Source organism: Mandrillus leucophaeus, unplaced genomic scaffold (genome assembly GCF_000951045.1).
Source record: "Mandrillus leucophaeus isolate KB7577 unplaced genomic scaffold, Mleu.le_1.0 Scaffold389, whole genome shotgun sequence".
In the NCBI taxonomy this organism is placed as follows: domain Eukaryota; kingdom Metazoa; phylum Chordata; class Mammalia; order Primates; family Cercopithecidae; genus Mandrillus; species Mandrillus leucophaeus.
Window position 1 is genome coordinate 1,928,886 of NW_012104131.1, and position 26,956 is coordinate 1,955,841.

Here is a 26,956-nt window from a genome sequence, read left to right on the forward strand (position 1 = left end):
GTCTAGATCTGTGAGTTGTTAATGACAAACTGAATGTATGCTTTATGACTGGCCACCGTAAGCTGCCTTCTATTGGTCAAGATTAAAGGTTCTCATGCAACAAGGCAGGTAGCATTCACTGGAGGGAGCTATTTTATAAATGTTTACTGTTTCCTAGACCATCCCATATTCATTCCACCCAGTATACACTAGGGATAGTTAAGGTGCCATATGGGGTGTCTGTGTGTGCATGTGGTACCTGAAAACAGTCTCCCTAAACTATTCTAATAGAATTCCCTTTATACCAACTACAGCCCCAAAGAAGAACCTCTATTATAATTAGATCAATGTCAATCCCTCAATCTGTAAGATAAATACTCCAAAACCTATCCTCTTAGGAACTTTATTTTGTACATGATAAGTTATGTAATGAAGGACAGTTTGCACTTTCCGGATAATATGTTTTTCCTTTTGGGCAAAGGAGACCCGAATTTGCTAGTTCTTAGTCCTTAGTATGAATCAGCATCAGCGATGAGCCTTCAAAAAATTAAATGCTTAAGTCTCACCCAGAGATATGAGTTCAATTGGTCTGGTCGTGGCCCATGCACTGGCTTTTTTTTGTTGTTGTTGTTTGTTTGTTTGTTTGTTTGTTTCTCGGGTAATTCTAATATGCATTCAGAATCGAGAAACGTTTCCCAAACTGTTCATAATTAAACGAGAAAGTCAAATCTGTGCCATTTGGGAATTTTGTTTATATATTATGAAAAGTTGCAGTCTAAGCCTTCTTAGAATTTTTGTAAAGAAAATTGTAAAAATAAATACGCAGATACTATGTGCACTTTACAGAGTGACAGCAAATTTTAGGGATCTAAGTCTAAGTGGTCTGTAGACTGTAATAAACAAGACATTTGGTGAATAGAAAAGAAACAAGGAGAATATCCTAAATCAAAAATACTGAAAACCCAAGGAAAGGATAGAAGGATATAAAGAAAAGTAGATCAAGAATACATAAGGAAGAAAATGAAATGGAAAAGTGAAAAAAAGAACAATAGGTGGACAGGAAGGAGAAAAGATGCACAACTTAAAGTGTTAGTCAATTTTTTATTAATTTTTGTAACTTTCCACTACTCTATCTAATGCCACATCTAGGTTTTTGGCCAATATTAAAGTAGTTATCCAATACACTCTTCTTAATTAACTTCCATTCCATGAAAAAATTGAAAGATGAATTATCATAATTAACGTGTGTTCTTTACATTTGTTTTTCAGATAGATTATTTTTACATGATAGAAATTTACCTTTAAATGGCATTTCAAAGATAGAAACAAAGACAACAATTAAATACAAAAACAAAAGCGAAACCTTTATTCTTTTGGCTTGATTGTAATGTGGTTTACCGTTCTTTATGGTAACAGCATTTTCCTGCATGCATTTCACCAACACACTACAAGTCAATAGCTTTAGTATAGAGAATCTACATTTATTGTTGCTTGTGAAACACAAAGTATTTTGCTGTAACTGGTAATATAACTTCACTACCTGGTTTTGTGGGGGGGAAAAAAAGCTGGGATCCCATATTATATCTGATACAGTTCTAGTGCCATATGGGTCAATAAGATCTATCTGTGTCAACAAACATTGGAAAAGACTGATGATTACTGAATAAAAAGACTAGGTGGAAACATTGGATTCAAGCAATGCCAAGAATATCAGCTGATTTTTTTCTTTAAGCCTCTTTCAATGATAAGGCATTACTATTGAAAGCAAATAAACATTGAACTCAGTTTGAGATTTGTTTCACATTGAAACGTGTGCAAGTTTACAGTACTAATAAAAAAGCAGAAACCTACACTGCATCCTAGTCCTTGCTTCTTATTTTGTGAAGTGCTTCAATTTAAAAGTGCTAGGAACAGAAACTAACAATAGTGACTGTGACATCCACCTGAAGATACTTTTAATTTCTCATTTTATGTACAAAAGGCTGAAAAATAAAATAAAATGAACTTTTTACAGTATTTATATTTCCTTAGAAAACTCTAACCATATATTTTAAACAGATTTAAGCAGCTTGCAACGTGTTTGTACAGTCGGGCTTTTCATCATAGAGTGTTCAATTAAGGTTGGAAGAATAAAAAGCAAGAAGCTCTTCCTTGTTTGCTGCAACCTATTGCTTAATGACATGAAGAATGAGGTCTTGGTAGAACAATTTGCTTCACTTTACCACTGACATATGGCTTCCCATATTAGACTTCTGAACAGTGGAAGGAATAAGATACAGCAGCATAGGCAAGATAAACATGCAGCAGTGACAGCTTCAAACTATAATGGAACCAATTACATCATATTACCTGTTGAAAGCTTGCAAACTATACTTACTGTGGTACATATTTGATGCAATAAGTAGTGTGCTTAAATCATCATTTTCGTTTGCTCAAACATGCACCACTGGGTAAAATTACTATTTACAAAGCAGACTTTTATTTTTTAAATTGACATATACTATGTCAACCTTACCAAGAGCAGAAGATGGCTAAACAATACTGCAGGATAAAGCAGAATCAACTTTATAAAGTGGTGGTGGGGATGTTTTTTGGTCAATTCAGGTTTCTTAGAAAGGACTGATAGGATATTTTTATTTTATGCCAAAGGACACTTATCAAAAATGTGATAGTCATGCTGCCGGGACTGTGAATGACAATGTAATGGTATGTGTACATCTCTGTGTGTGTGTGTGTGTGTGTATACATATATATGTATATACACGCACATATACATATATACATATATACATGTACATTTAATGGATTATGTAAAAATAAAGCAACTCTTTAATGCTTGTGATTCTATGGAACATTTACAGGCACATTAAATTTTTTCTGGATGAGACACCTTAAAAATACGAATAGCTATTTAAGCACCTCAAAAATCTAAAAACATCCTGAAACAAGAAGTAAAGTCTTTCCTTTTGTGATGTGATTTTTTTTCATGTGTGAATGAGAATTGCAGCATGCCTCCATTTAAAATATATCCAGTTATACAATACAATAGAGAAATGTAGAATTCCCTCCCTTTAATCCCTCTCCCCAAACACAAACCCATTTACAAAAATAGTCACATATAATAGTAAACAACCTGTGAATTAAAAAGAAAAGTGATAAATTCACAGCACACGTTTTGTAAAAATATGGCAGGTGTGGCAGTTAAAACATAAACAGTGGTGACAATTACTATTATCAAGTGTCACATGTTGAATTTACATAAAAATTTAACTTCCCTCCCCCCTTTAAATTGGTTCCTATCGTCTGAGTAGCCATTACGCCTCTGCTCTTCAGCAGTGTCAGCTGGTTGTGAAAATAGAAACCTCCTGTCGATACTACTTCTCCAGTTTACTGAGTTCCAGTTTGCTGACCAGAGGTCTCTGTCTTGTTATAGGCACTGACCTTAAGTATACATTTGTAAAAACAGTCAGTTTGGCATAGACCTCCTGTGGGAGTCCTGTAGACACAAACACATCACCATCACGGGCTGTAAACAATTGATCACAAAATGGAATATTCTTGGTTTCTTTTTACTTTTTACTTTCCCTGATATCTTTCCCTTTGTCTTCCTTTTCTGATTTGTCTTTTTCAAATTTTTCTTTTTCCGGTTTGGTCACACTGTCATACGAGGGTGGAGATGTGGTGGAAGGCGTCATATCGGTTTTCTCTGGAGTTGAATTCTCATTCAGTTTATCAATGAGAGTATCTTCTTTGATAGGTGTTCCGTCACATTCTTTGCCTTTGTCTTTCTTGTATATACTTGATACCTTTTTAACTTTTTGCTTCAAGAGGTAGCGTCTATAAGCCCTCTGGATAATAATAGCAGACACCTCCTCTTGTTTGCGTTTCAACGTGGTGGTAATGGGCTCATAAGAGACTTTGGAGGGGTTTGATGCCATGAATCGCTCTTCCATCTGTATTCGAAGGGCATCCATCTCTCCACTCTCACCCAAAACACGCTTTGTAAAAGCAAATAAGATGTCGAGGCAGTGGATCCGGTCACCGCTGACCATGGGCAGATCCATGGCAATGAGCTGGACTTTGTTGGGTTTTGCTATGAGAAGAGGAGGATCCAGGGCATCTGCAAAATCAGAGAGCTTGGCAAACTCTATAAACTGGGTCGCATCGGGATCAAACTTCTCCCAAACCTCATAGAACATCTCAAAGTCATCCTCACTCAGGGGCTCTGCACTTTCTTCAGTAGCAACACTGAAGTTCTCCAGGATGACCGCGATGTACATGTTCACCACAACCAGGAAGGATATGATGATGTAACTGACAAAAAAGAAAATCCCAACAGATGGGTTCCCACAATCTCCCTTAACTGAGCTTCCAGGGTGATCTTTTTCAGGGTCACAGTCTGGAGGTCCACTATTAAGAATAGGCGCTAGCAATCCATCCCAACCAGCAGAGGTTGTAATTTGAAACAGGCAGATCATGCTGTTGCCAAAGGTCTCAAAGTTGAACATGTCATCGATCCCAACTTCCCTCTTAACATAGGCAAAGTTGGACATCCCAAAGATGGCGTAGATGAACATGACCAGGAAGAGCAGGAGGCCAATGTTAAATAATGCAGGAAGGGACATCATCAAAGCAAAGAGCAGCGTGCGGATCCCCTTTGCTCCTTTGATCAGACGTAGGATTCGGCCAATTCTGGCAAGACGGATCACTCGGAACAGGGTAGGGGACACAAAATACTTTTCTATCAGTTCAGCCAGAAACATTCCTGTAGAAAATCAACAAATAACAAAAATAATGTTATACTTAATAGTAGCAAATGAAAGTTTACATAATTACGTTAGTTTTACAAAATGTGAACAGGACAGTTAGGTACATGTATATATGCAAATAATCTGCAATATTTCTTCAGCAAAATGAAACTGGTATGTTTTGTGTTATAACATTGACATCTTTTAAGTGAAGATAACAAGGGTCATTTTTCCTAGTTCAAGGAAAGCATCTATCAAAAAAATGACTCAATCCTGGAAGGTCTAAAGACATCATGAAGCATACAACGGCCAAGTACAGAAATTAATTTATATGTCCAAAATACTAGTTCTAGTATTTGCATAAGAACTAAAGACATATGATTTTGGATCAGGAATATGAGAGTTCTTAACTTTCAGAGATGGCTGTGATCCTGTTTTATTTGGGAGTAGGCAGTGTGATGTACAGAAGAAAACATAGACTTTGGAGACAGATACACTTGGGACTGAATCCTGGCACTTGATTTTATGCATCAGTAAATGGTGATAATATCAACTTTTTCTTGTGGTCACACTGACCATTTACTGAGTCTTTTCTTCATGCTGGGCACAGTGCTAAGTGCATGTATATATATACATAATCTGATTTAATCCTCACAACAACATTTTACAGAAAAATTCCTTGCAAAACCAGGAATTGGAGAGCTGAGGTGACTTCTCTTAGGTCATTGAGCAGGTGTGTAAATAGGGAAGCTCCAGGGCAGATGTCAAATCTTACCTCCTCATGCTACCTCATAGCACTTATGTGAGAATCAGATGCAATGGAACATTGTTACAATGTTCTATTCTACTAAAGAAAGTAGTTTAAAGAGTGCTATATGATTTTCCCCTCCATGTGAATGTTCTCTTTCCCCATATAGGGAGAACAGTCTCTTAAATCTTCTTATATTTACTTCCAGTACCTCATTTAGTATCTTATACATAAACACTATATATATATATTTTTCCAATAAGCCTTTTGCACTCCTAGCACTTAATATATGTATGTATTCTAACATTAATGTATCATTGATGTTAACAAATCTGTTTTGGATTTTCAAACAAAATATCTGCTTCCAAAAAGAAATACTGCAAACTACAGAAAACTGCACCCAAAGATAACATGAAACTTATATATGTGTAATTATATATATAACTGCACATACACAATATTCCAATTATTTGAGAGGTCATATTTATCAATTATGTGACCACTGCAAATGATTTATGTATATATGTGTGTGGAATGATTGTTTATTCAAAGTAGTAACTATCAATACCACAGGAGTATGACCAGGTACAAGAGTATTCTGCCAAAGTTGCACTTATTGTCTTCCGAGATGAGAATGAATGAGAATATATGAAAATATTAAATGAGAATAATTGAAAGCTGAAAATACAAATTCATTTTATTCCACTCATCATTTCAAGTATGGCATGCAATTAGAGAAATGGCAAACTAAAGAAATGGACTATTAGATTTTTATTTGGGAGTTTGGGATGAATGACAAATATTAGTGAAAAACACCTCTAAAGTTTTAAAACACACATTTTTACTACTATATTTCTTAATTGAATAAAAGCACCTCTTCTTACCTACAATGGAGAGAATGACCACCACAAAATCAAAAATATTCCATCCAATAGTGAAATAGTAGTAACGAAGAGAGATCAGTTTCAGCACACATTCTCCAGTGAACAGAACAATAAACACCAGATTAATCCAGTACAGAATGTTTGTCATTTCTTGACTCTGGTCATCGGTTTCCACCATCATGGTGACCATGTTAAGGCAGATGAGGATCATGATGCTGATATCAAAGACTTGTTTGGTTACAAAATCAAAGACCATTCCTTGGAATTTGTTCTGGAACAAATAATACGTAAAAGTTCCATTAGAAACTTTTAAAAAATTGAATTCAATTCTTCTGATTTTAAGAAAGCAACATAAAATTGTTGCTTTTATAAAAACACACCTTTAATTCTCACAACATTTTAGAAAAAAAAAAATTCCTTGCAAAACCAGTGATTGGAGAGTTGAGGTAACTTGCCTTAGGTAAGTAGTGTATATAGGGAAGCTCCAGGTTAGAACTCAAATTTTCTCTCTCTTTTTTTTTTTTTTTTTTTTTTGAGATGGAGTCTGGCTCTGTCACACAGGCTGGAATGCAGTGGCGTATATCTAGGCTCACTGCAACCTCTGCCTCCTGGGTTCGAGCGATACTCCTGCCTCAGCCTCCTGAGTAGCTGGGATTACAGGTACACCCCACCACGCCCAGCTACTTTTTGTAATTTTAGTAGCGATGGGATTTCACCATGTTGGTCAGGCTGGTCTCAAACTCCTGACCTCGTGATCTGCCCACCTCGATCTCCCAAAGTGCTGGAATTACAGGCATGAGCCACCATGCCCGGTCTCAAATCTTATCTCTTGATGCTACTGTATAGTACTTATGTGAGGATCAATTGCAATGGAACATTTTACAATGTTCTATTCTATTAAAGGAAGTAGTGTATTTTATTTTTGTTGTATACTTGGAAGAAAATTTTGTATATTGTATATTCAGCTCTATTCAAATGTATTTGTTTTATTTATACTAACAATGATACCAGGTTTTATAAACTCACCTATTATGTTCTCAGTGCACAGAACACTATCATGTTATGACGGACAGTTAGTAAATATTTGTCATATAATAAAATTTTTCATGCCATGTGTTGGGAGGGTATTAATTTTACTTTAAATAACTGATAAATAAATACTTCTCTAAGTTTTCTTCTCTCTTTTTAAATTTTTCATCTGGTTTCTGACTTTATGTTCTCCCACTAAAGCTACAGTATCTTCAATTTCATCTTAAAGTTCAGCTGAGATGCCTTAAAAATTATTATTCAAGAGAAAAAGCTTCAGTGGAAAAAAATAGTGAAATCTGACTAAGTTCTGTATTTTATTTAATGGTATTATACCAAAGTTAATTACTTAGTTGTGAGAACTGATCTATGGTTGCATAAGATGTTAAATTAAGAGGACACTGTGTCTATATTCATTAGAGTATGCATTATGGGTAACTCTTCCGTAAGAATAAAATTGTCTTTTTAAAAGTCACAATGAAAATATTCAACCTTTGCCCTAGTCTATTTGGACCTTATTTCCAAGTACTAACTGCCTTATGTCTTGCTTATGGAATTAAGTCCCCAAACTGTAAAACAGTTCTGATCATTGGTTTCTGCATTGTTCCGTTTTGCATGTATCTGCTTTGTTTCTCAGGTAATCTAGGGATCTGGTCTTGACTTACCCCTGTTGGGCTGCCTTACTTTACCTTTGCAACTAGAATGACTAATGCTCTGCTACATATACACTTAATGGCTTGCTTTCCCAGATCCTGACACTTTTAGTGGCCTGGATTCTACATCCTAGTGTTCTGCCTTCTTTCTATAGGGAGGCTTCCATTACTTCCAATGGCGATTTTTGGACATCAAACACTACTTGTTCTGTTTTGTTTTGCTCTTTCCTCTGAATGCGTATTTGGCCTGCTCAACTAGATTTCTATTACTGCAGCTGGATCTCTCCTCTCAGGGCCTCTTTCAACCTAATGAATGTGTGTAGTTTTAGTTCAAACCTTTCCTTATTAATTCTAAATTTACTGTAGTTTACCTTTCCAAGTCTGGTATGTTCCCCTTACTTCCACCCTCTGATATTTCCTACCTACCACTCTAAGAAGCTTATGAAGGTTCTACTGTATCATTTTACATAGTTTATCTGTTTACTACTCTGTCTAAAACAGATGTCCCCCACCCCTTCTCTGTCTCATGAATTCTAACTCAGTTTTGAGTGTAAAGCACTTAGTGCTCTCAGAAAACTGAGTTTTTTCATTGATCATAAAATGTATGGCATTGTATTGCAAATGGTTTGCTCTTATTCAATTTTAGTTTTCTTTCTCTTCCACTTGTTTCGAGGCCCCTCAAAAGCAGAGCAGTGCCATTTTTCTCTCAGAGATGCCTCCTAGAGTATAGTAAGTTAAAAATATATTAAAAGCAGAAATTAGTTCTTAATTTTAATATCACCATGACCAATAAAAAGCTCCTTAGATTCCCTACTCATAGAGTTGTCCAATGGGACAGACACTCAATGTACAACTGCAATCCCAAGTCTCTGTGTTCTGTTCTCCCGTTTAAATCCTAGGGTGTCAAATATGTTGGAATAAGATGGATAATTCTGAAGATCTTACTCACCAAAAATTTATGTTCTCTAACTTCATCTTGGCTCTTCACATTTAACAATTAGCAATCGTTTGTCCTTCTTTTTCTCCAAAGATAATTCCAAACTTCTCATAAATTTCCACTCTCTTGCCCTCTATTTTTACTTTTTTTTTTGAGAACATTAAATTTAAACAGTTTAAATAAACTCCTCTATTTCCCTTTGCATTTCATATTATCTTAATTTCCACGTTCTTTTCATATATTACTCCAAATTCATTAGAGGACTCAGCCCCTTTTTCTTTCTAAACCTACCCTAGACCACTATGTTCTTGTCCCACATCTTGTGCATTTTTATGCCATAATTATTCCCTCTCTCTTCGATCTTTTCCTCTCTAAAATTCCTTTTGCTTTGCTTTGAACCTAATCTCTCAATCTTAAGAAACCTTTATTTTGCTACTTCTTCTAAATATTCATAATTTATTTCCCTTCCTCCTTCCTCTCACTCTCTTACTCTGCCTTGGTTGCCAAATTCTGCAAACTAGTATCTCCAGTTTTCTCACCACTCATGTCCCTTCTTCCTTTCCTGCATGGCACCAGTATTCATCCACTTGTGCAAAGCAGAAACACACCAGTCATTCTTGTTGGTTCCTTCTTTAGTTCCCATATTCAATTAATAGACAAACTTTTAAATTTCACTCTGGTGATAGCTCACAAATCCATCCACTTTTATTAATCTCCACATCACTATGGTTCAGGCTACCTACCATCTCTGAAATAGCTCCAAAACAAGTCTACAATGTATTTACACAGCCTGTATGAAGCTGATTGAGTGATCAACACAAAGCCCAGACTGACTGGGTCCATTTTAATGGTTTCTTACTGCTCTTAGGATGAAAACAATTCTTGAACATGGCCTCCAAGGCCCAGAAAAGTTTGGGCTTATCCTAACCTCTTTATTCTCAATGTGTCCCAAATGAACCTTGACTTTCTGCACTCCAATCTCACCAGTCCTCCTACATAAGGACCTTCACATATTCCTTCCCCTTCTACAGGGCTCTTCTCATCCCACTCTGGCTATTGATGCTTTCTATTCTTTTTCCATCCTCAGCTAGTGTATTATATTAACAAAGCCTTCCCTAAACTTCCTTGATTAATCGGTACCCTCCCTATAATCAGTTCTCACAGCTGAATGTATCCCTTTTTTCCTGGGATGTTTCCATTTTTTGGCATGACTATTTGATTACTATCTGTTGCATTAACTAGACTCCAAACTGTTCAATATTTAAGTTCAAATGCTTGGTATACTACATAGTATATATTGTCAATGAAGAATATGTGGATTTTACCAGTTACTTCCTAAGTTGTCAAATTGTCACTGATAACATTCTAGCTGAATGTGTTGAACTTTTTCCACGTACCCCTACCACTACCCAGGTAAATTCATGTCATTTGATGGTAGTAAACACAATCTCATTTCTTCATTGATTTATTTCTTCCTATATCTTGGTGAAGTATGCAAGGTCTTCTGAGAATTTTGTTTTATTCTCTATTCTAATTATTTTTCAAAAATGAATCTGTGCTTCAGAGCTCAACTGAATTTTGTTCTGACAATTCTAAAATCCTTTTCTCAGTCTGGACATTTCATAGGCTCTGACACTATTTTTCCCAATGCCTTCATATGACTTCAGTTTATGATAGTGGAACCAACAGTCTCACAAAACATCAACAGGTTTATGTTTTAGATTCTCTGTTATCTACATGTCCTCCCTCTTTTCCTGTGTTTCATAGGTGCTTCATCCCAATTGAGTCTTCTTACTGGCTAACTTCACTCCTGGAGTAGTTCCAGTTCTGTTGGTGTGACACAGATTATGGACTCATCTTCTTGTATATAAGTGTTTATCTTCCTGTCTATGGCCCAGGGTTATTTTGCCTCTAACATTTTTCCACACCAGTCTCTAGGTTAAACTCTCTAAAATCTTCCTTTCACATTACTAGGCTGTTCTGTTAACTATATTGCATTTGTGTTGCTTAATTAGCACAAATTTCTTCAGACTTGTATGGTAACCTTGACTCATTTAACTTGGAAAACCAAGGTTTACTACTCACTAATTCAAATGCATCACTATTCTCCGCTGATATATTTATCTATATGGCTATGAAGTATACATGTTCTCATATAGTAAATGTTCTCTGCGTCTCTCTCTATTCATTCAAATTATATTATTTCCTAAAGACTAGGCTCAAATTGTACACCCTTTATGTTTGACCCAATATAGCTATCCATTTTCTTTTAGTTATTGGCCGGCTTACCAACTGAACACTTAATTATGGTCTGTTTTATATTGTCACCAATAAATTTATAGAGTCAAGGTTTCTGAGAAACACTGAAGTGTTTTATACCATGTATATCTTGGGGAAGATGTTCTGAGACTTATATATCTGAGCTAGTCCTTTAGGAGTGATAGACAAACTTAGCGATTTTCCTGGCAGCAACTCCCTGCAGCAGCCAAACTGAACGAATAGTATCACTGGCAAATATACACCTGGAAGAGCCATAAAAAGCCCTTAAAAGAATGCTATCATCTCATTTAAGGGTGGGATAGTAGGAGAAAATATGAAGTTGGCCTTTTTTTGTTTAACCAGAAAAAAGCAAAACCTGTGGCCTGTTTCATTAATGATTCCATTCAATCTGCAGAGTTGAACAAAAACTGAGGCCAATCTGGGATGTACCAATTATTCTAATCTGTCTCCTCTGTACTCTGAGAACATTTAATATTTTCACATTATGTATGTACGTATGTATGTATTTTCTTTTTTATGTTATTAGAAGCTTCTTAATGACATCAGCTTGTATGATACTACTGGCACTTAAGTATAGCAAATTTTATTCCTATGTATTTTATATGTTTACATATAAAATATGTTATGCCTTATATAATTTAAACATATTACATATGTAAAATACATTTATTCAAGCTATTTAGACTAGCTAGTCACATGATTAAGGTAAAAAAACTGTGTTACAAAGCCACAAAAATAACTAGTTTCTAGAAACTCTGGGTGTGAAAAGGTTAGGTAACATAGCTTTAACAGGCAATGAAAATATACTATTCTTACAGCAGGTCGAGGTATGGGTTTTTGTGGTTTCTTTGAACCCAGTTTTTTCATTGCATTGTAGTATTTCTTCTGTTCTTCTGTCATAAAAATGTCTTGACCTCCAAAGTAAAGAAATGAAAGCAAAACTTGTTAAAATTGTGTTCTTTGCTGGCTGTAAAATCCACCTTAGTAATCATGTGAAAATTGGCTCCCACATTTCATTCTATTGTTGCTAATATCTGTATTTATGGAGATGCCTTTATTCAATACATAAATTATGCCATATTAGTCAGATTTCTAGACTAAAAATATCAAAAATACGCTATCTGAATTATTAATTTCTTTAAAGCTTATCCATTATCAAATATCTCAAAATAATTTCTGAATTTTATATTTGTTTTGGTGATTGCATTTTGGAGGCTAAAGGAAACAGTATGAAATATTTAGTTCATATTTCAGAGCAAATATGAAGTTTTAATATACTTATCTTCTTTTTCTGTTGGTTGAAGTTGTCTATGATGACACCAATGAAAAGATTCAAGGTAAAGAATGAACCAAAAATAATAAAGATGACAAAATAAAGATACATGTACAGGTTGTCTTCATACTTGGGTTGCAATTCTACCTAAAAAATATGAAGAATTGTAACCATTATATCTAATACTTGTTTCATAAAAAGCACACCAGTAAGTTTTCAATTATCTAAGCATGTTTTAATCCCTGGAATGAAAAGAAACAAACATTAAACAGATTTTATGAGCCTTCAAATCTCACATGCTTATTGAAGAGTTCTGCAAGACTATTCATTACCTGAGAAAATGAAATAACTCGTATAGAAGTCTGAAATATTATAGACAATTTCATCCAATAAATGCCCAGATTATGAATGCACTTTCCTTTGTAAGCAAAGTTCCCAACACCGCATGCAAATTAAAGATTTCCTCTTCTTACAAAAGAGATGTCAGCGTCACATTATTCTATGTCACAACTTTTAAGATTTACTTTCTTTGCCTCAGTTTTCTCATCTGTGAAATGAAAATAATCAAACCTAAACCTCATAGTGTGGTTGTAAAGATTAACTATATTAACATATAATATGCTTAGAACAGTGGCAGTCAGTAGTAATTACTAAGTGTAAGGGTTTGGTATAATACATTTCTTTAGATAGGCAAGAATCATTGTATTATGTCTGCATGTAGGTATATAGGTTGATCTTTCCTTTCTGAAAATGAGTCTATTGCTTTATCCTATTCAGTAGGGACAGTTTCTGTAACAATGATACTATCACTTGTCTAGCCCACTTTTGATTAGAAAAATGTGTGATAGTAGGTTTGAGCTTTAGGTCTAATAGGTCTAATAGGACATTGTTCTAACCAACTCAGTTAACCAATCCCTGATGATGATAATAGATTGATAATAGATGCAAGTGATAACCCACTGTGTTATTAAATCAATTTAGAGGATTATGACCAGCATAGTTTTTTTTTCTAATGAAATACAGCAAAATGGAAAATATCAGAAATAATGTAAAACTACTTATTCTTTGATGAGATTTTATTTGTGTATGTGAGTTTAGTTACCAGTGATGTAAAATTATATTTTTAAAATTCTTGAAAGACAATATACATATAGGAAAGTGCATAATACATAAATGCAAAATATAATACATTTTTATAAGTGAAATCCATAACCCAGGTCACTCCTATGACTTCAGAAACCCTTGGTGTATCCTTCTCAAACATAAACTCCATCACCCCTGCTAGAGGTAGTCATTATCCTGACTTTTATGATAATTATGTCCTGGTTTTTTCTTTCGAGTTAACACCTCAGTATGCATTTTTGAACAATAAGCTTAGTTTTGTCAACTTTGAACTTTATGTAAGTAGAATTATAGTATCTGTCTAGTTTCTTTAACTCAATGTTATATTTTTAAGGCTCATCCATGTGGTTGTATATAGTTGTATTCATTCATTTTCATCACTATATACTATTCAATTATTTGCCTATTTCTACTATTTTTTATTTGCTCCCAGTTTTTTCAAGTGAAAAAAAATTATATTCATTTTTGTACATAGATTATCCTAAACATGTGCATAAGTTTCTTTAGGATACATTGTTCAAAGTAGAATTGCAGAATTAAAAAATATCTTTAACTTTCTCAAATAATGTGATCATACCCAACTGTTTTTAAAGGATTATTTGTCTATTTTTTTTCCTATCAGCATTGTATGAGTGTTCTTATTGCTGTTTATCCTTGGTAAAACTTGGTATTGTCAGACTTTTTAGTATCGCCAATCTGGTAGGTGTGTAGATAATGTTTTATTTTGGTTTAAATTTGCATTTCTCTGATGCAATTTACTAATTAAAGTAAGATCCAGCAACTTTTCATAAATATAGTGCTCAATTGACTTTCATTTTTCTAATATGCTGGTAATTCCAGGAGTTTTGCAGCAGAAAAGGTCTGCTAAGTTATTAAAGAAGAAACTGAAAAAGTGTCATGCCATACAAGCTATTGATAAGGAAGGTGGAGAGAGCTTTGAATTAATTAATCAAAAAGGTAAGAAACTACTGTGGAAAGTGGGTATGAGCCATTATTTGTGGTCAGGGTTCAAAAACTTGTTTTACCATTTAATGCATTAAGCTTCTTTGCTTCAGTGCTAAAATAGAGCTAGTATCCCCTATACAATAACATTGTTATTCAGGATTAAATGGGATAATGTGAGAAAGTCCTTGGCATAGTGAGTAGTGATAAACAACAAACTATTGTTACTATTCAGAAAAATCTCATAACTGGAATTCCTGATAGCACTTACAGAGGATACAATGCAGGGCTTTTCAGGTTTTCTTGCTCCCTCTCTGTTTTTATGAAGTGGAAAAAACAAAAAACAAAACCAAACCTTGGGAATTCTTCACTCAGAAAGCTAGCTGCTGGTGGCAGGGAAATAGCATTTTGAGCTTTATTATTATGCTCTGGCATACCAGAAATCAATCTCTCTCTTTTTTTCTTTTTCCAAAATGTGACTTCATTCCTCATTAAATAGTGAGAAATTAATGAAAATTATAGAAAATAATTCAAAGTACTGGTGTGTATAAAGTAGATTCAGAAAGTCCCTCCCTTCTACCACTTAATCTCACTTTCCCAAGCGAAACACTAAGTTGTTTGTTTATTTTTGTCCCCATTATTAGTCATATCCTTCCTATTATAAGGAAGATCAAAAGCTAGAGGAAATCTATTACAGATGAAAAGTATTGCCCGTGAGAACTTCTAATGCACAAATGACAAGGACTATGAGAGTCAAAAATAAAATGCCTCATTTTGAAAATACAGGCCGGGCACGGTGGCTCAAGCCTGTAATTCCAGCACTTTGGGAGGCCGAGATGGGCGGATCACGAGGTCAGGAGATCGAGACCATCCTGGCTAACATGGTGAAACCCCGTCTCTACTAAAAAAAATACAAAAAAACTAGCCAGACGTGGTGGCGGGCGCCTGTAGTCCCAGCTACTCGGGAGGCTAAGGCAGGAGAATGGCGTAGACCCGAGAGGCGGAGCTTGCAGTGAGCTAAGATCGGGCCACTGCACTCCAGCCTGGGCGACAGAGCGAGACTCCGTCTCAAAAAAAAAAAAAAAAAAAAAGAAAATACATCCAATAAAGTTTTGTGTCAGGTGCCTTGCTAAATACTAGAAAAGATATGTTAAAAGATACATAGTGATTAGAGAAAATCATCCTATGATAATTTTGAAAGAAATAATATGATTAAATATTTTATCCTTATAATATAGATGTTTTACACATTAAGCACATAATTTTATTTTATTGACAATGTCACTAAATTACAATATTGTAGAAATATACATTTAATCAAATTAAACAATTTCCCTCTAACTAGACTTACATTTCTTGAGTCAACAGCTGCATACATAATATCCATCCATCCCTTAAACGTGGCCTGTAAGAAAAGTCGTATCATTTTCCTTTTTCCCAAAATTATAATTTCAGAAAATAAATTCGATAAGAATAATTGATCAAGATTCTATTTGACCTGTATTCAATATAGGCATATAAATAAGCTTGAAATTTGTATGTACTTTTTAGGCAATGTTTTATGATATGCATTGAAAATACTTCAACTTTATATTCCTCTATAACATCTTATGTGCATATTTAACCCCATATATAATTAAATAATGATCTACTGTAACAATATGCTATCATAAAAACAATATTGACAATGTTTTACTCTGATGTGCTTATATAAAAATATATCATGTAATTTGATGACAAGATTTCATGTATATAGTATCAGCATCAGACAAGTTCAAAAGTATGCTGCATTATTTATCTTAATGCTTTCTTTTCTACTTATTTTTTTCTAAATGATTATTACCAATCACTGATCATGACAGTTTATTCTTGAAAACCTTCTTAATATTGTTGAACATATTATTTTGAGGTAATTACTCTATAAGAGGCAGCAGTTTCCTAATCTGAAAACAATATATTCCACTGCATTTCCTTTTTAAAATATTTGTTTTCTGTGCCGTTGACATAGTAATCTTGAAACCAAACTTCTGTATGTTTTTTTTCAGTTCCTTAGTGCCACAGGCTCTGCCCCTTTCCTGACTATTTTAATAGTCATGAGGATCGTGTAAGTGGATTGTGTCCGGGAGCTAGTGGATATTTAATACTGCAGTCAGTCAAATAGCTGAATGAATTCTTATGAGTGCATAGCAGACACAATAGTCTCAATTGGAAAGTTTTCATTTGCAAGAGAGCAATTTTCCTATCTGAAAGTCTCTCTCTTTCTCTGTCTACACACACGCATGCGGACACACACACACACACACACACACACACCCCTTTTCAACCCCCCTTGGGGCCAGCACTTCTTTCCTCAGAGTAGGAAGGGAGGAAAACAACGAGTGCCTAGATAAAACACCCAGTGAAAAGGACTTGTGCTGTGCTACCAAATGCATAGTCGGGAGACAATGAAGTTTTTAGAACTATCATGTTTCCAGCCTGGGGCAGAAAAGATCATTCAATCATGGTAAGAGGAATCTAGGCAGATGGGCCTAAGGAAGTATTTGTAAACACTGAGGAAGAAGAATTTTATTTTATTATTGTATAGTATTATATCATTTTTATATGGTTTTAGTGCATCTATATAGAGTTCCTAAAATGTATATGCATTTTTGTTTCAGTTGCTTTTCAAAAATATATTCATTTTTTAAATTGACAAATTAAAAATGAATATATTTATGTTGTACAAAATGATGTTTTCAAATATATGTATATTGTGGAATGGCTACTTCAAGCTAAGTAACATATATATCGCTTCATATACTCATTTTTTGTGATGAGAAAACATATCTACTCTCTTAGCTATTTTCAAGTATATATTATTATTAACTATAGCCACCATGCTGTACAATAGCTCTACAGAATGTATTCCTCTTGTCGAACTGAATTTTGTATCCTTTGACCAACATCTCCCACTATCCTACAGCCCCTGGTGATTGTCATTCTGCTTTCTGCTTCTATGAGTTTGTGTTTTTTAGATTCCATATACAAGTGACATCATGTGTCATTTGTCTTTCTGTGCCTGGCTTATTTCACCTAATATCTTCCAGGTGAATCCATGTTGTATAAAAGGACAGGATTTCCTTCTTCCTTTAAGACTGAATAGTATTTCTTTGTGTATATATATATATACACACACACACACAAATATATACATCCAATAAGTTTTTAAATGATTATTACCAATCACCAATCATGAGGGCTTATTTTTGAAAATCTTTTTAATATTGTTGAACATACTGTTTTAAGACACTCTGTAAAAAGAAGCAGTTTCCTAAACTGAAAACAAATACATTCAAGTGCATTTACTTTTTGAAATACTTTTCTGTTGTGTGGACACAGTAATTCTGAAAACAAAAGTCTTGTACATTTTCTCAGTTTCTTAGTGCCACAGGCTCTGCCCCTTCCCTGACTACTTCTATATACACACACACATATAGACATACACTTTTGATATATATGTGCATATAGATATACACATATATAGTGAGTGTATATATATCTATATGTGTGTATATAGAAATATGTGTGTGTATATATACACATATAATATACATAGTAATTCTGAAAACAAAAGTCTTGTACATTTTCTTAGTTACTATGTATATTATATGTGTGTATATATATATACACACACACACACAAAATTTTCTTTATCCATTTATCTGTTGATGGACAATTAGGTTGTTTCCATATTTTGGCTATTGTGAATAGTGTTGCAGTGAGTGTGAGAGTGCAGATATCTCTTTGACATGTTGATTTAATTTCCTTTGGATATATACCCAGTAATGGAATTGCTGGATCATATAGTAGTTCCACTTTTAGTTTTTTGAAGAACCTCTGTACTGTTTTCCATAAAAGCTATACTAATTTATATTCCTGCCAACAATGTACAAGGGTTCCCTTTTCTTCCCATTCTTGCCAACATTTATTGTCATTTATCTGTTTGATAATAGCCATTCTAACAGGTGGATATCTCATTATGAGGAAGAAGAACTTTACATCCATTTTAATTACACGTCATGGAAAATAACAAAGTGATTACTTACTACTTGAAGTAGAGACAGATATCCAAGTCCCACGTTATCGAAGTTTACTTTCACATTTTTCCACCTGGCAGTTTGATTGCTTTCAATGAGAGCTTTGCACTCACTGTAGTTGTTAACCACGCTTACATCAAACATCTCTCCAGTGGTGTAGTTAATACAATGGTAAAACTTGCCAGCAAAGAGATTCACTCCCATTATACTGAATATTAGCCAAAAGATCAGACAAACCAGAAGTACATTCATGATAGATGGAATGGCTCCTAAAAGAGCATTTACAACCACCTGGCACAGGATGAGAAGGAAGAATACGTGAAAAGCCGACAACAAATACTTACTTAGTTTTAAACATTATTACAAAAACAGTCAAATGATTAAAAAAATCTGTTTCAATTGAATATTGGGAAGAAACTGGACTCTAATAGCTCCAACTAAGAATTTTAAAATTATAAATCAGAAGACTATCAAGGAATTTTATATTGGAGAATGTTTTCTCAAGAGGTAATAATATACATGTAGCAAATTTACCTCAAAGGATGGAACTAACAGTAAATGCCAAAAATAATTAAGAGTATAAATAGTGACATGAATATAGAAGTCAACAACACTTTAAAAAAATCGTACAAACCATACAATTTGCTGCCCAAAGAGTGTACAAGAGACCACTTGGGGATCAAATTCCACACAGAAAATATAAAAAGTATTCTGGTACTGAAAGTTTGATACCTTTTGTTTATTAAGCCTTCTACTGCAAAAATTTTTCTTTCAAATTGGTAAAGTAAAAAGAATTTAACAGCTAATAACTCTTTTCTATGTAACCATGCATATACAGACACTCACAGACACACATCTACACACACCATTCATCTCTGGTTGTCATTGTAACATGCAGATGAAGTCTAAGTAACTACTTTCAAATATTACAAAAAGTATCATTTTAAAAAAATCCCCTTTGAATCAGCTAAAACCACTGAGACAAGGCATCATCATTTTCTAGGTGGTGGGTATGTGGTCTCAGGTTTTGTGCCTCAGGGGATGACAAATGTCAGCACAAATTCCTCTGTTCTTTTGTACTACCCTTCTAAATGAGCGTTAGATTTCCAGTTGACCTACTTTTTAGCCATCTCAGCCTGTGTTTAAGAACTAAAAGGCCTGATTCAAACATCAAAAGGCTCAAAGTGTATCACAGCGGAGTAGTGAAGAAATGATGAGTAATGATTTGGTAGGCTTAAACTACAGCGAGTAGGATTTCCTGCACATTTATAAATGAAGTGAACATAAATAATCTTGATTCAAATCAGCAGCATAACTATAGAGATTTTTCCAAGTGAAAATCTAGCTAATTAGAAACAGTCCCTCTGGCATTATTATACTCTGTGAGTGACTCCAGCAGTGCCAAGTATTATGGACATCTGGTAAATATTATTTTTGATTGATTAGCTATGTCAGTATGAATGTGTGGGACACAAATTTTCCATAAATTTGACATTTCTATGATACAAAGTGTCAGTCTGCTCTCAATAATAATTCTGACAATTTCTAAGGCATTCAGTCTTACCCTCATTCCTTCAAACCGGGACAAGGCTCTCAGTGGCCTCAGAGCTCTTAGTGTTCTGAGGGATTTGATGGCACCAAGTTCTGAGTAACCCAAGGCATTTGCAGTTAAGCTAACCAATGAGACCTATACAGAAAAAGCAACACAATTTTCTTATTTACATACAAAAATGTCTACACAGTTCAGCCTTGCTCTATGCAATGAATCAGTAATTCTCAAGCTTTCATGAATTTCAAAATCACCCAGGGGTCTTGTTAAAAACACCAATAGCAGAGTCTGAGTTAGTAAGTTTGGGGAAAGGCCTAAGAATTTGCATTTCTACAGGTTCCCAGGGTGAAGTTAATGATACTAGTCTGTGAACACTTATAAAAAAGAAGCCCATATATGTGTTCTATTTTAAGATTCTTGGTAGGAAATGTTTTTGAAAAATTAAAAGTAAAGAAAAAAAAAGAGAAAAATGTGATCTTCCTCTACACATCTGTAAAACTTATTTCTGTATCATTTCTAATAATATTGAGCAGATCTGAAATGGAAAGAAACATTTGATACACAAGTAAACTATGCAAACCACTGGTGAATATGAGCATGAACACATTTAAAAAGGTCTAGGCCTCTAAAAAGCAGCTTTGACGTTTTACAAATTTCAGTGTGAAGGACATGGTATCATTAATTAGGTCAGACCAAATTAGTGAATAAAAAAAGTTGAGATTTTATGATAAATTAGAAATTGCAAGAACAATGTTGTCTTTAGTTATTCATACAGATGACCAATGTAGTTGATAAAAATTATAAAGTCTTAGCTAAAAAGGAAAAGAAAACTGGTCAGGGGAACATACACATGTCCAATTTCCTTTGAAAACATATAGAAAAATTATTAAAATTATATAAGCTAAGTAAAGATATTTTGTTCTAAAGTGCAACTGAATTTCAAAAGCAGGTAAATAAAAATAAATATGCAATATAGTTTTGCAGAGTATGGCGTTAATATATATTTGAAAAATATATTTTTTAAGCAAAATAAGTGAAGCACATTGAAAGTTGTTACAAAAAACAACTTATTCAAAACAGTTTTGCATGTGCAATTTGAAAGTGAAGCCTCTTGAATACAGAAAACAATGAGCTATAAAGTTATGTCTTACATAGTTAATATAGTTCCCTTAAAATCCAAACTTTTAGGCTTTGTATGTCCCTTCTTAACAGATAATTGAAAAATAGTTACTGAATTATCATGACTGGTGAAGCTTTTCTGTATTTAAGATATGAGAACCTGTAGTACTTTACCTTCTCTGAAGACAGAACCAAAAAGAGATAAGCATAAGTTAAAGGATGAAAGATAAAAGTTAGACAGAGGAAAATATTCTGAATGGGGTAGTATTTACTGACTGAAAAGAGGTTGTAAAACATTCAATTTTATGTGACTTGTGTAGCTAAATGTGAAAAAGGAGATACATATAAGCCTTCTCTTTCTGGGACATTGCAGCAATCTCCTAATTGGTGTTTTAATCTCTAAATAATCTCCTTTCTATTCCATCATTCACACCTCCACCTAACTTCCCTCCCTAAAAGAACAAGTTGGTCTTGTCACTTCCCTATACGTAATTCTTCAATAGCTTCCTCTTTATTAAATCATAAGTCCAAATTTCCTTGGATGGCACCTCAGGTTCTTCAAACTCTTCTCTAACTTATCTTTCTTACCTTATCATCTCATTACAAAGGCTCACCTCACCCTATCTACTTGTTTCTGGAACCCGCCCTGCATGTCATGCACCAATGTTTTAAGGAATCCATGTTCCTCCCTGTTGCGGGAAGTCAGGGACCGCGAACGGTGGGACTGGCTGAAGCCACGGGGCAGAAGAACAGAAATTGTGAAGATTTCATGGACATTTATTAATTCCTCAAATTAATACTTTTATAATTTCTTATGCCTGTATTTACTTTAATCTCTTAATCCCGTCATTGTCACCTTCTTCATAAACTGAGGAGGATGAACGTCGCCTCAGGACCCTGTGATTGTGTCAACTGCACAAATTGTAGAGCATGTGTGTTTGAACAATACGAAATCTGGGCATCTTGAAAAAAGAACAGGTTAACAGCGATGTTCAGGGAACAAGAGAGGTCACTTTGAACTGGCCGCTGGTGAGCCGGAACAGAGCCATATTTCTCCTCTTTCAGAAGCAAATAGGAGAAATACCGCTGAATTCTTTTTCTCAGCAAGGAATATCCCTGAGAAAGAGAATGCACCCTGAGGGTGGGTCTATGAACTGCCCTCTCAAGGCGCGCCGTCTTTTATCGTGGAGGCTGAAGGGATGAAAAAAGCCCCGGTTTCCTGTAGCGCTCCCAGGCATATTAGGACGCGGAAATTCCCGCCTAATAAATTTTGGTCAGACAGGTTGTCTGCTCTCAAACCCTGTTTCCTGATAAGATGTTATCAGCGAGGATGCATGCTGGAAACTTCATTAGCAATTTTAATTTCGCCTCATCCGGTGGTCCTGTGATGTCGCCTTGCCTCCATCTGCTTTGTGATATTTTATTACCTTGTGAAGTATGTGATCTCTGTGACCCACACCCTGTTCGTGCACTCCCTCCCCTTTTGAAAATCGCTAATAAAAACTTGCTGGTTTTACGGCTCGGGGAACATCGCGGATCCTGCCGACATGTGATGTCTCCCCCGGACACCCAGCTTTAAATTTCTCTCTCTTGTGCTCTTTCCCTTTATTTCTCAACCCAGCCGAGACACTTAGGAAATAGAAAAGAACCACGTTAAACATAGGGAGCAGGTTCTCCCGATACCTCCCTCAGCTGTGCCTGCTGGCATTCACATCTCTTAAGCTCCAGCTCACACTCCACTTCCCTCTTGAAGCCTTTCCTCCTCCCTCAAGTAAAGAGGTGGCACTTCTTGCCCCCCAGGTCACTGTGTGCAGAATCACGTGACTAGGACATGCGCCCTGCAATCTGTGCTCTCCTTCCTGTGCCTGTGGGGTCAACAGCAAGAAGGCCCCTCAGTGCCCCTCAAACCTGGCACCAGCCACAAGGGCCTGGGGCAACATCGGGGCGTCTTTGAAGGTAGAGGGGGGAAAAAAAGAGGTGGCACTTCTAATACAGGTGTCGACTTACTGTGTACACATCTGTCCTCACTTTTCAACTGTAAGCTCCTGCAGGACTAGAAAAATGACTTATTTACATTTGTATCTTTCATAATGAAATAGATGAGCAATAAGCATATTTGATTTAAAGCAAAGTATTGATCAGTTTAATATACTATCATAATAGTTTTCTTAAATCTAAAAAGGTAAATATCAGAGTACTTTGGGTAATATGATCATTAACTGCGGGACAACTAGATTTCTCTTAAGAGTTTCCTTATATCCAAGTAGTGTTAACTTAATACTTTTATCCTTACATTGATATATTAAGTTTCAGATATTTTTATTATGGATTTGCCAACCTATGATAGGTACATACAGAAAATAGAGAAAAGAAATAGTATCATGCATAATCCCATTATACAAATAAAAGAATGGTTATAGTTTTGGTGCATTTTATATTGTTTGTAATGTCCAGACATATGTAGTTTTAAATATTATTTATGTTCTTCCTTTATTGCCAAAGACTGTTAATGTAATTCTGCATGTAACCTTTATATGTTTAATAGTAGTAGTATATTTAATAGTAGATTTACTTCATATTCAATTATACAAAAATCCTCATATTTTAGTACTTCATCTTATTTTATTTTAACACCAATGCAGTTTAATAAAACCTTTGGCTGCTTGGTCAATAGCCAATTTGCTTCTATACCATACAAATCAAATGTCTCTTGCTTTTTTGGACTTTCCAATTTCTTTGTAATTAATGATTCATCTGTGTGACCTAAACTCAATAGGCTCCAGTGATGACAAAGATACTAATGTCAAAGATGCCTGTGAAAAATTTAAATACAGTTATTTTGTGAAATGTGAGCATGCAAAAAGCAAAATTTCTAAATTCGTATTTTATTTTGCATCACTAGAAATTTTAAATATTAATTTGAAATTAAATGAATAAGTACAGTATGATGGCCTTTGACTTTTATCTATGAATGTATGTGTATTTAAATTGGTAAAAATGTTTTGGGGCATCCTCTCACTGTGAAATGAGAAACATAATTCATATTTGGGCTGATACAGTGTTACTGAGTGCCTACACTGTGTCAGGCACCATTGCTAGAACTAATACATATATGCCAATGAATAAAGCAGCGAAGTGCAGCATACTCACATCAACAATCAGGAAGTCTAGCCAGCACCAGGCATTGGTAAAATACACTTGAAAACCATATGCAACCCACTTTAGCAGCATTTCCAGGATGAATATGTAAGTGAAAACCTTGTCAGCATATTCTAACATGGTCTTAATGGTTTTTCGCTGCTCAATGTATATATCTTCAAAGGCCTGTAAGTCAAAAAATTCTATTAAATTTTATGATCAGAAACAGTCTCTAATTGATGATTTCTTAAAAAAGGAAATGATGCAAGCTTTTATCAGGTGCCTAAGGCTGGAAGGTTTAATGTTTCCCATGGCTGAATTTTACTTCATCATTATCTGATCATAAATGACTGCTGACTGGGCATTTCAGTCAACCCAGGGTTTCAGTAATTTTTAAATTTTGGTCTCAGGGTACCCCCAAAGAGCTTAAAGCTTTTGAGAGACTGCCAGCTGCTTCTCTCTCGATCAGGAGGCAGCGGAACGCCTGGGAGTGGATTGGTCTCATTCAGTGCAGACTCAATGGAACACACCCTCTAGTAATACAGATATAAAGCAGGGAGGTCCCTCAGCCGACGGAAAAAGGAAAGGATTGTCATTGCTCACTTTCTTGTCTCTCTCTCTCTCTCCCCTCTCTCTGTCTGTGTGTGTGGGTGGGTGGGTGTACGTTTGGAAATTCCCTTTGACAGAATTTTGCAGAGCCCTTGGGAAAGAGTGGGTAACTCATTTGCAGGAAATCCTGAGGCTTCTGGAATGAAAGGACTATTTATCTAACTTGATCTTCCTATCAGAAAAATTATCAGGAAAATCTGGCAGCCTGGATTAAAGACAAAGGAACATTTTCTTTTTTAGATAACAAGAATCAGGGCTTGAAACCAGAGCTCCATACAAAGATCGAAAGATTTCTGGGCTTTGCTTAGAGCTGAAGCTGTAGACCCCTGAGGAGCCAGCCACTGTGCCAGCACATTGTGCAATTTGGTGAGCCCTGAATGGGTGTAACTCAGAACAAAGAGCTCCTACAGCAAAGGTACTAGTCACCGATGAGACTTCATAGTTCTCTCTCTACTTGGCTTTAGAAAGCACATCTGGCAAGGTGCAGTGGCTCACGTCTGTAGTCCCAGCACTTTAAGAGGCCAAGACGGGCAGATCTCTTGAGGCCAGGAGTTCTAAACCACCCCGGCCAACATGGCAAAACCCAGTCTCTACTACTAAAAATACAAAAATTAGCCAGGTGTGGTGGCTCACGCCTATAATCCCAGCTACTTGGGAGGTTAAGGCACAAGAATGGCATGAATCCAAGAGGTGGAGGCTGCGGTGAGTTGAGATCAAACCACTGCACTCCGGCCTGGGCAACAGCAAGACTCTGGCTAAAAAATAAAAAAGTAAAATTTAAAAAAAAAATAAAGAAAATTAAGCATGGCTGATCCTCTTTAAACTGAGTATATGGCAGGACACAGAATTCTTACTCAAATCAGAATTCGGCTTAGAGGCCTCCAGATCCAATGCAGCAATTCTCCTAATGAAATCAACTCACCAAACACTCTAGTAATTATTAAATTGAAACAGTAAAAGGAATGCAGCCACATTTGTATCACCAATTAAGAAAATAGGTCATATCATTTTCATTATATTAATATTTTGTTCCAGTTGATCATTTCATTGAATGAAATCAGACTTAAGTTTGTAATGCCATCACTTTTCTGCTAGTCAGTAATTAAGTTAGTCTACTTCTTATCATTCACTGTGGTTGGCAATAGTGAATCAGTGTGAAAAAGACAGAGGAGTCCCCTGCAGCATGGAGTTTATGTTAAACAATTCTGATAGGAACAGGAGGCAGAGAAATTCTGGGCAGAAGAGAGCAGGTACCTGGCAAGGACCCCACCCTCAAGCCTGGAACCGTGGCCCAAAGTGAGAATATACATCCTTGTTTTCCCACTTAAATGTTGCCTTTTCCAAAACCACCCATGGTGCACCCTGCCCCCATCCCGTGCCTATGTGAACCCCAGAACTCAGCAGGCAGACAGGAGGAACAGCTGGACATTGGAGACTACAGTTGGACATCAGAAAGAAGTGGCTTGACATCAGAGGGACAGATTGACAGCATAGCTTCAGGGAGGAGTCTGGCTGGGGATGGCCAGACTCCAGGGGAAGATTACCTTCCTGCTCCGTCTCCTTTCAGCTCCCCTTCCCTCTGAGAGCCACTTTCACTGGCAATAAAATCCCCCACATTTACCATCTTCAAGTTGTTGGTACAACTTCGTTCCTCCTGGACACCAGACATGAACTTGGGTACCACAAGTGTGGGTGCAAAAGGCTGTCACACTGACCCTCCACTGAACTGTTAACATTTAAGCCATCCATGGATGGCAAAGCTAAAAGGACACTGTAACACTTCCTCTGGGGCTTCAAGGATCCCAGGCACCCTCCCCTAGATGCTCCCGTGGGACCAGTATGGAGTTCACTCTTGCCAGTGCCCAAATGCGCT

General features: G+C 35.6%; 1 protein-coding gene across 3 annotated transcripts in view; it reads right to left on the reverse strand.

Moving 5' to 3' along the window:
* Positions 1-1,060: 1,060 nt before the first annotated feature.
* The window catches only part of SCN2A (sodium channel, voltage gated, type II alpha subunit), a 177,433-nt gene continuing 151,537 nt past the window's right edge, over positions 1,061-26,956 (reverse strand). For all 3 annotated transcript variants that reach the window (XM_011990992.1, XM_011990993.1, XM_011990991.1), the window contains exons 20-27: positions 24,487-24,660; positions 20,233-20,355; positions 18,678-18,959; positions 15,944-15,997; positions 12,538-12,675; positions 12,072-12,176; positions 6,360-6,630; positions 1,061-4,744 (exon numbers count right to left, since the gene is read on the reverse strand). In XM_011990992.1, coding sequence (XP_011846382.1) covers positions 3,549-4,744; positions 6,360-6,630; positions 12,072-12,176; positions 12,538-12,675; positions 15,944-15,997; positions 18,678-18,959; positions 20,233-20,355; positions 24,487-24,660 — 2,343 coding nt within the window. In that variant the 3' untranslated portion in view covers positions 1,061-3,548. The remainder of the gene's footprint in view (positions 4,745-6,359; positions 6,631-12,071; positions 12,177-12,537; positions 12,676-15,943; positions 15,998-18,677; positions 18,960-20,232; positions 20,356-24,486; positions 24,661-26,956) is intronic.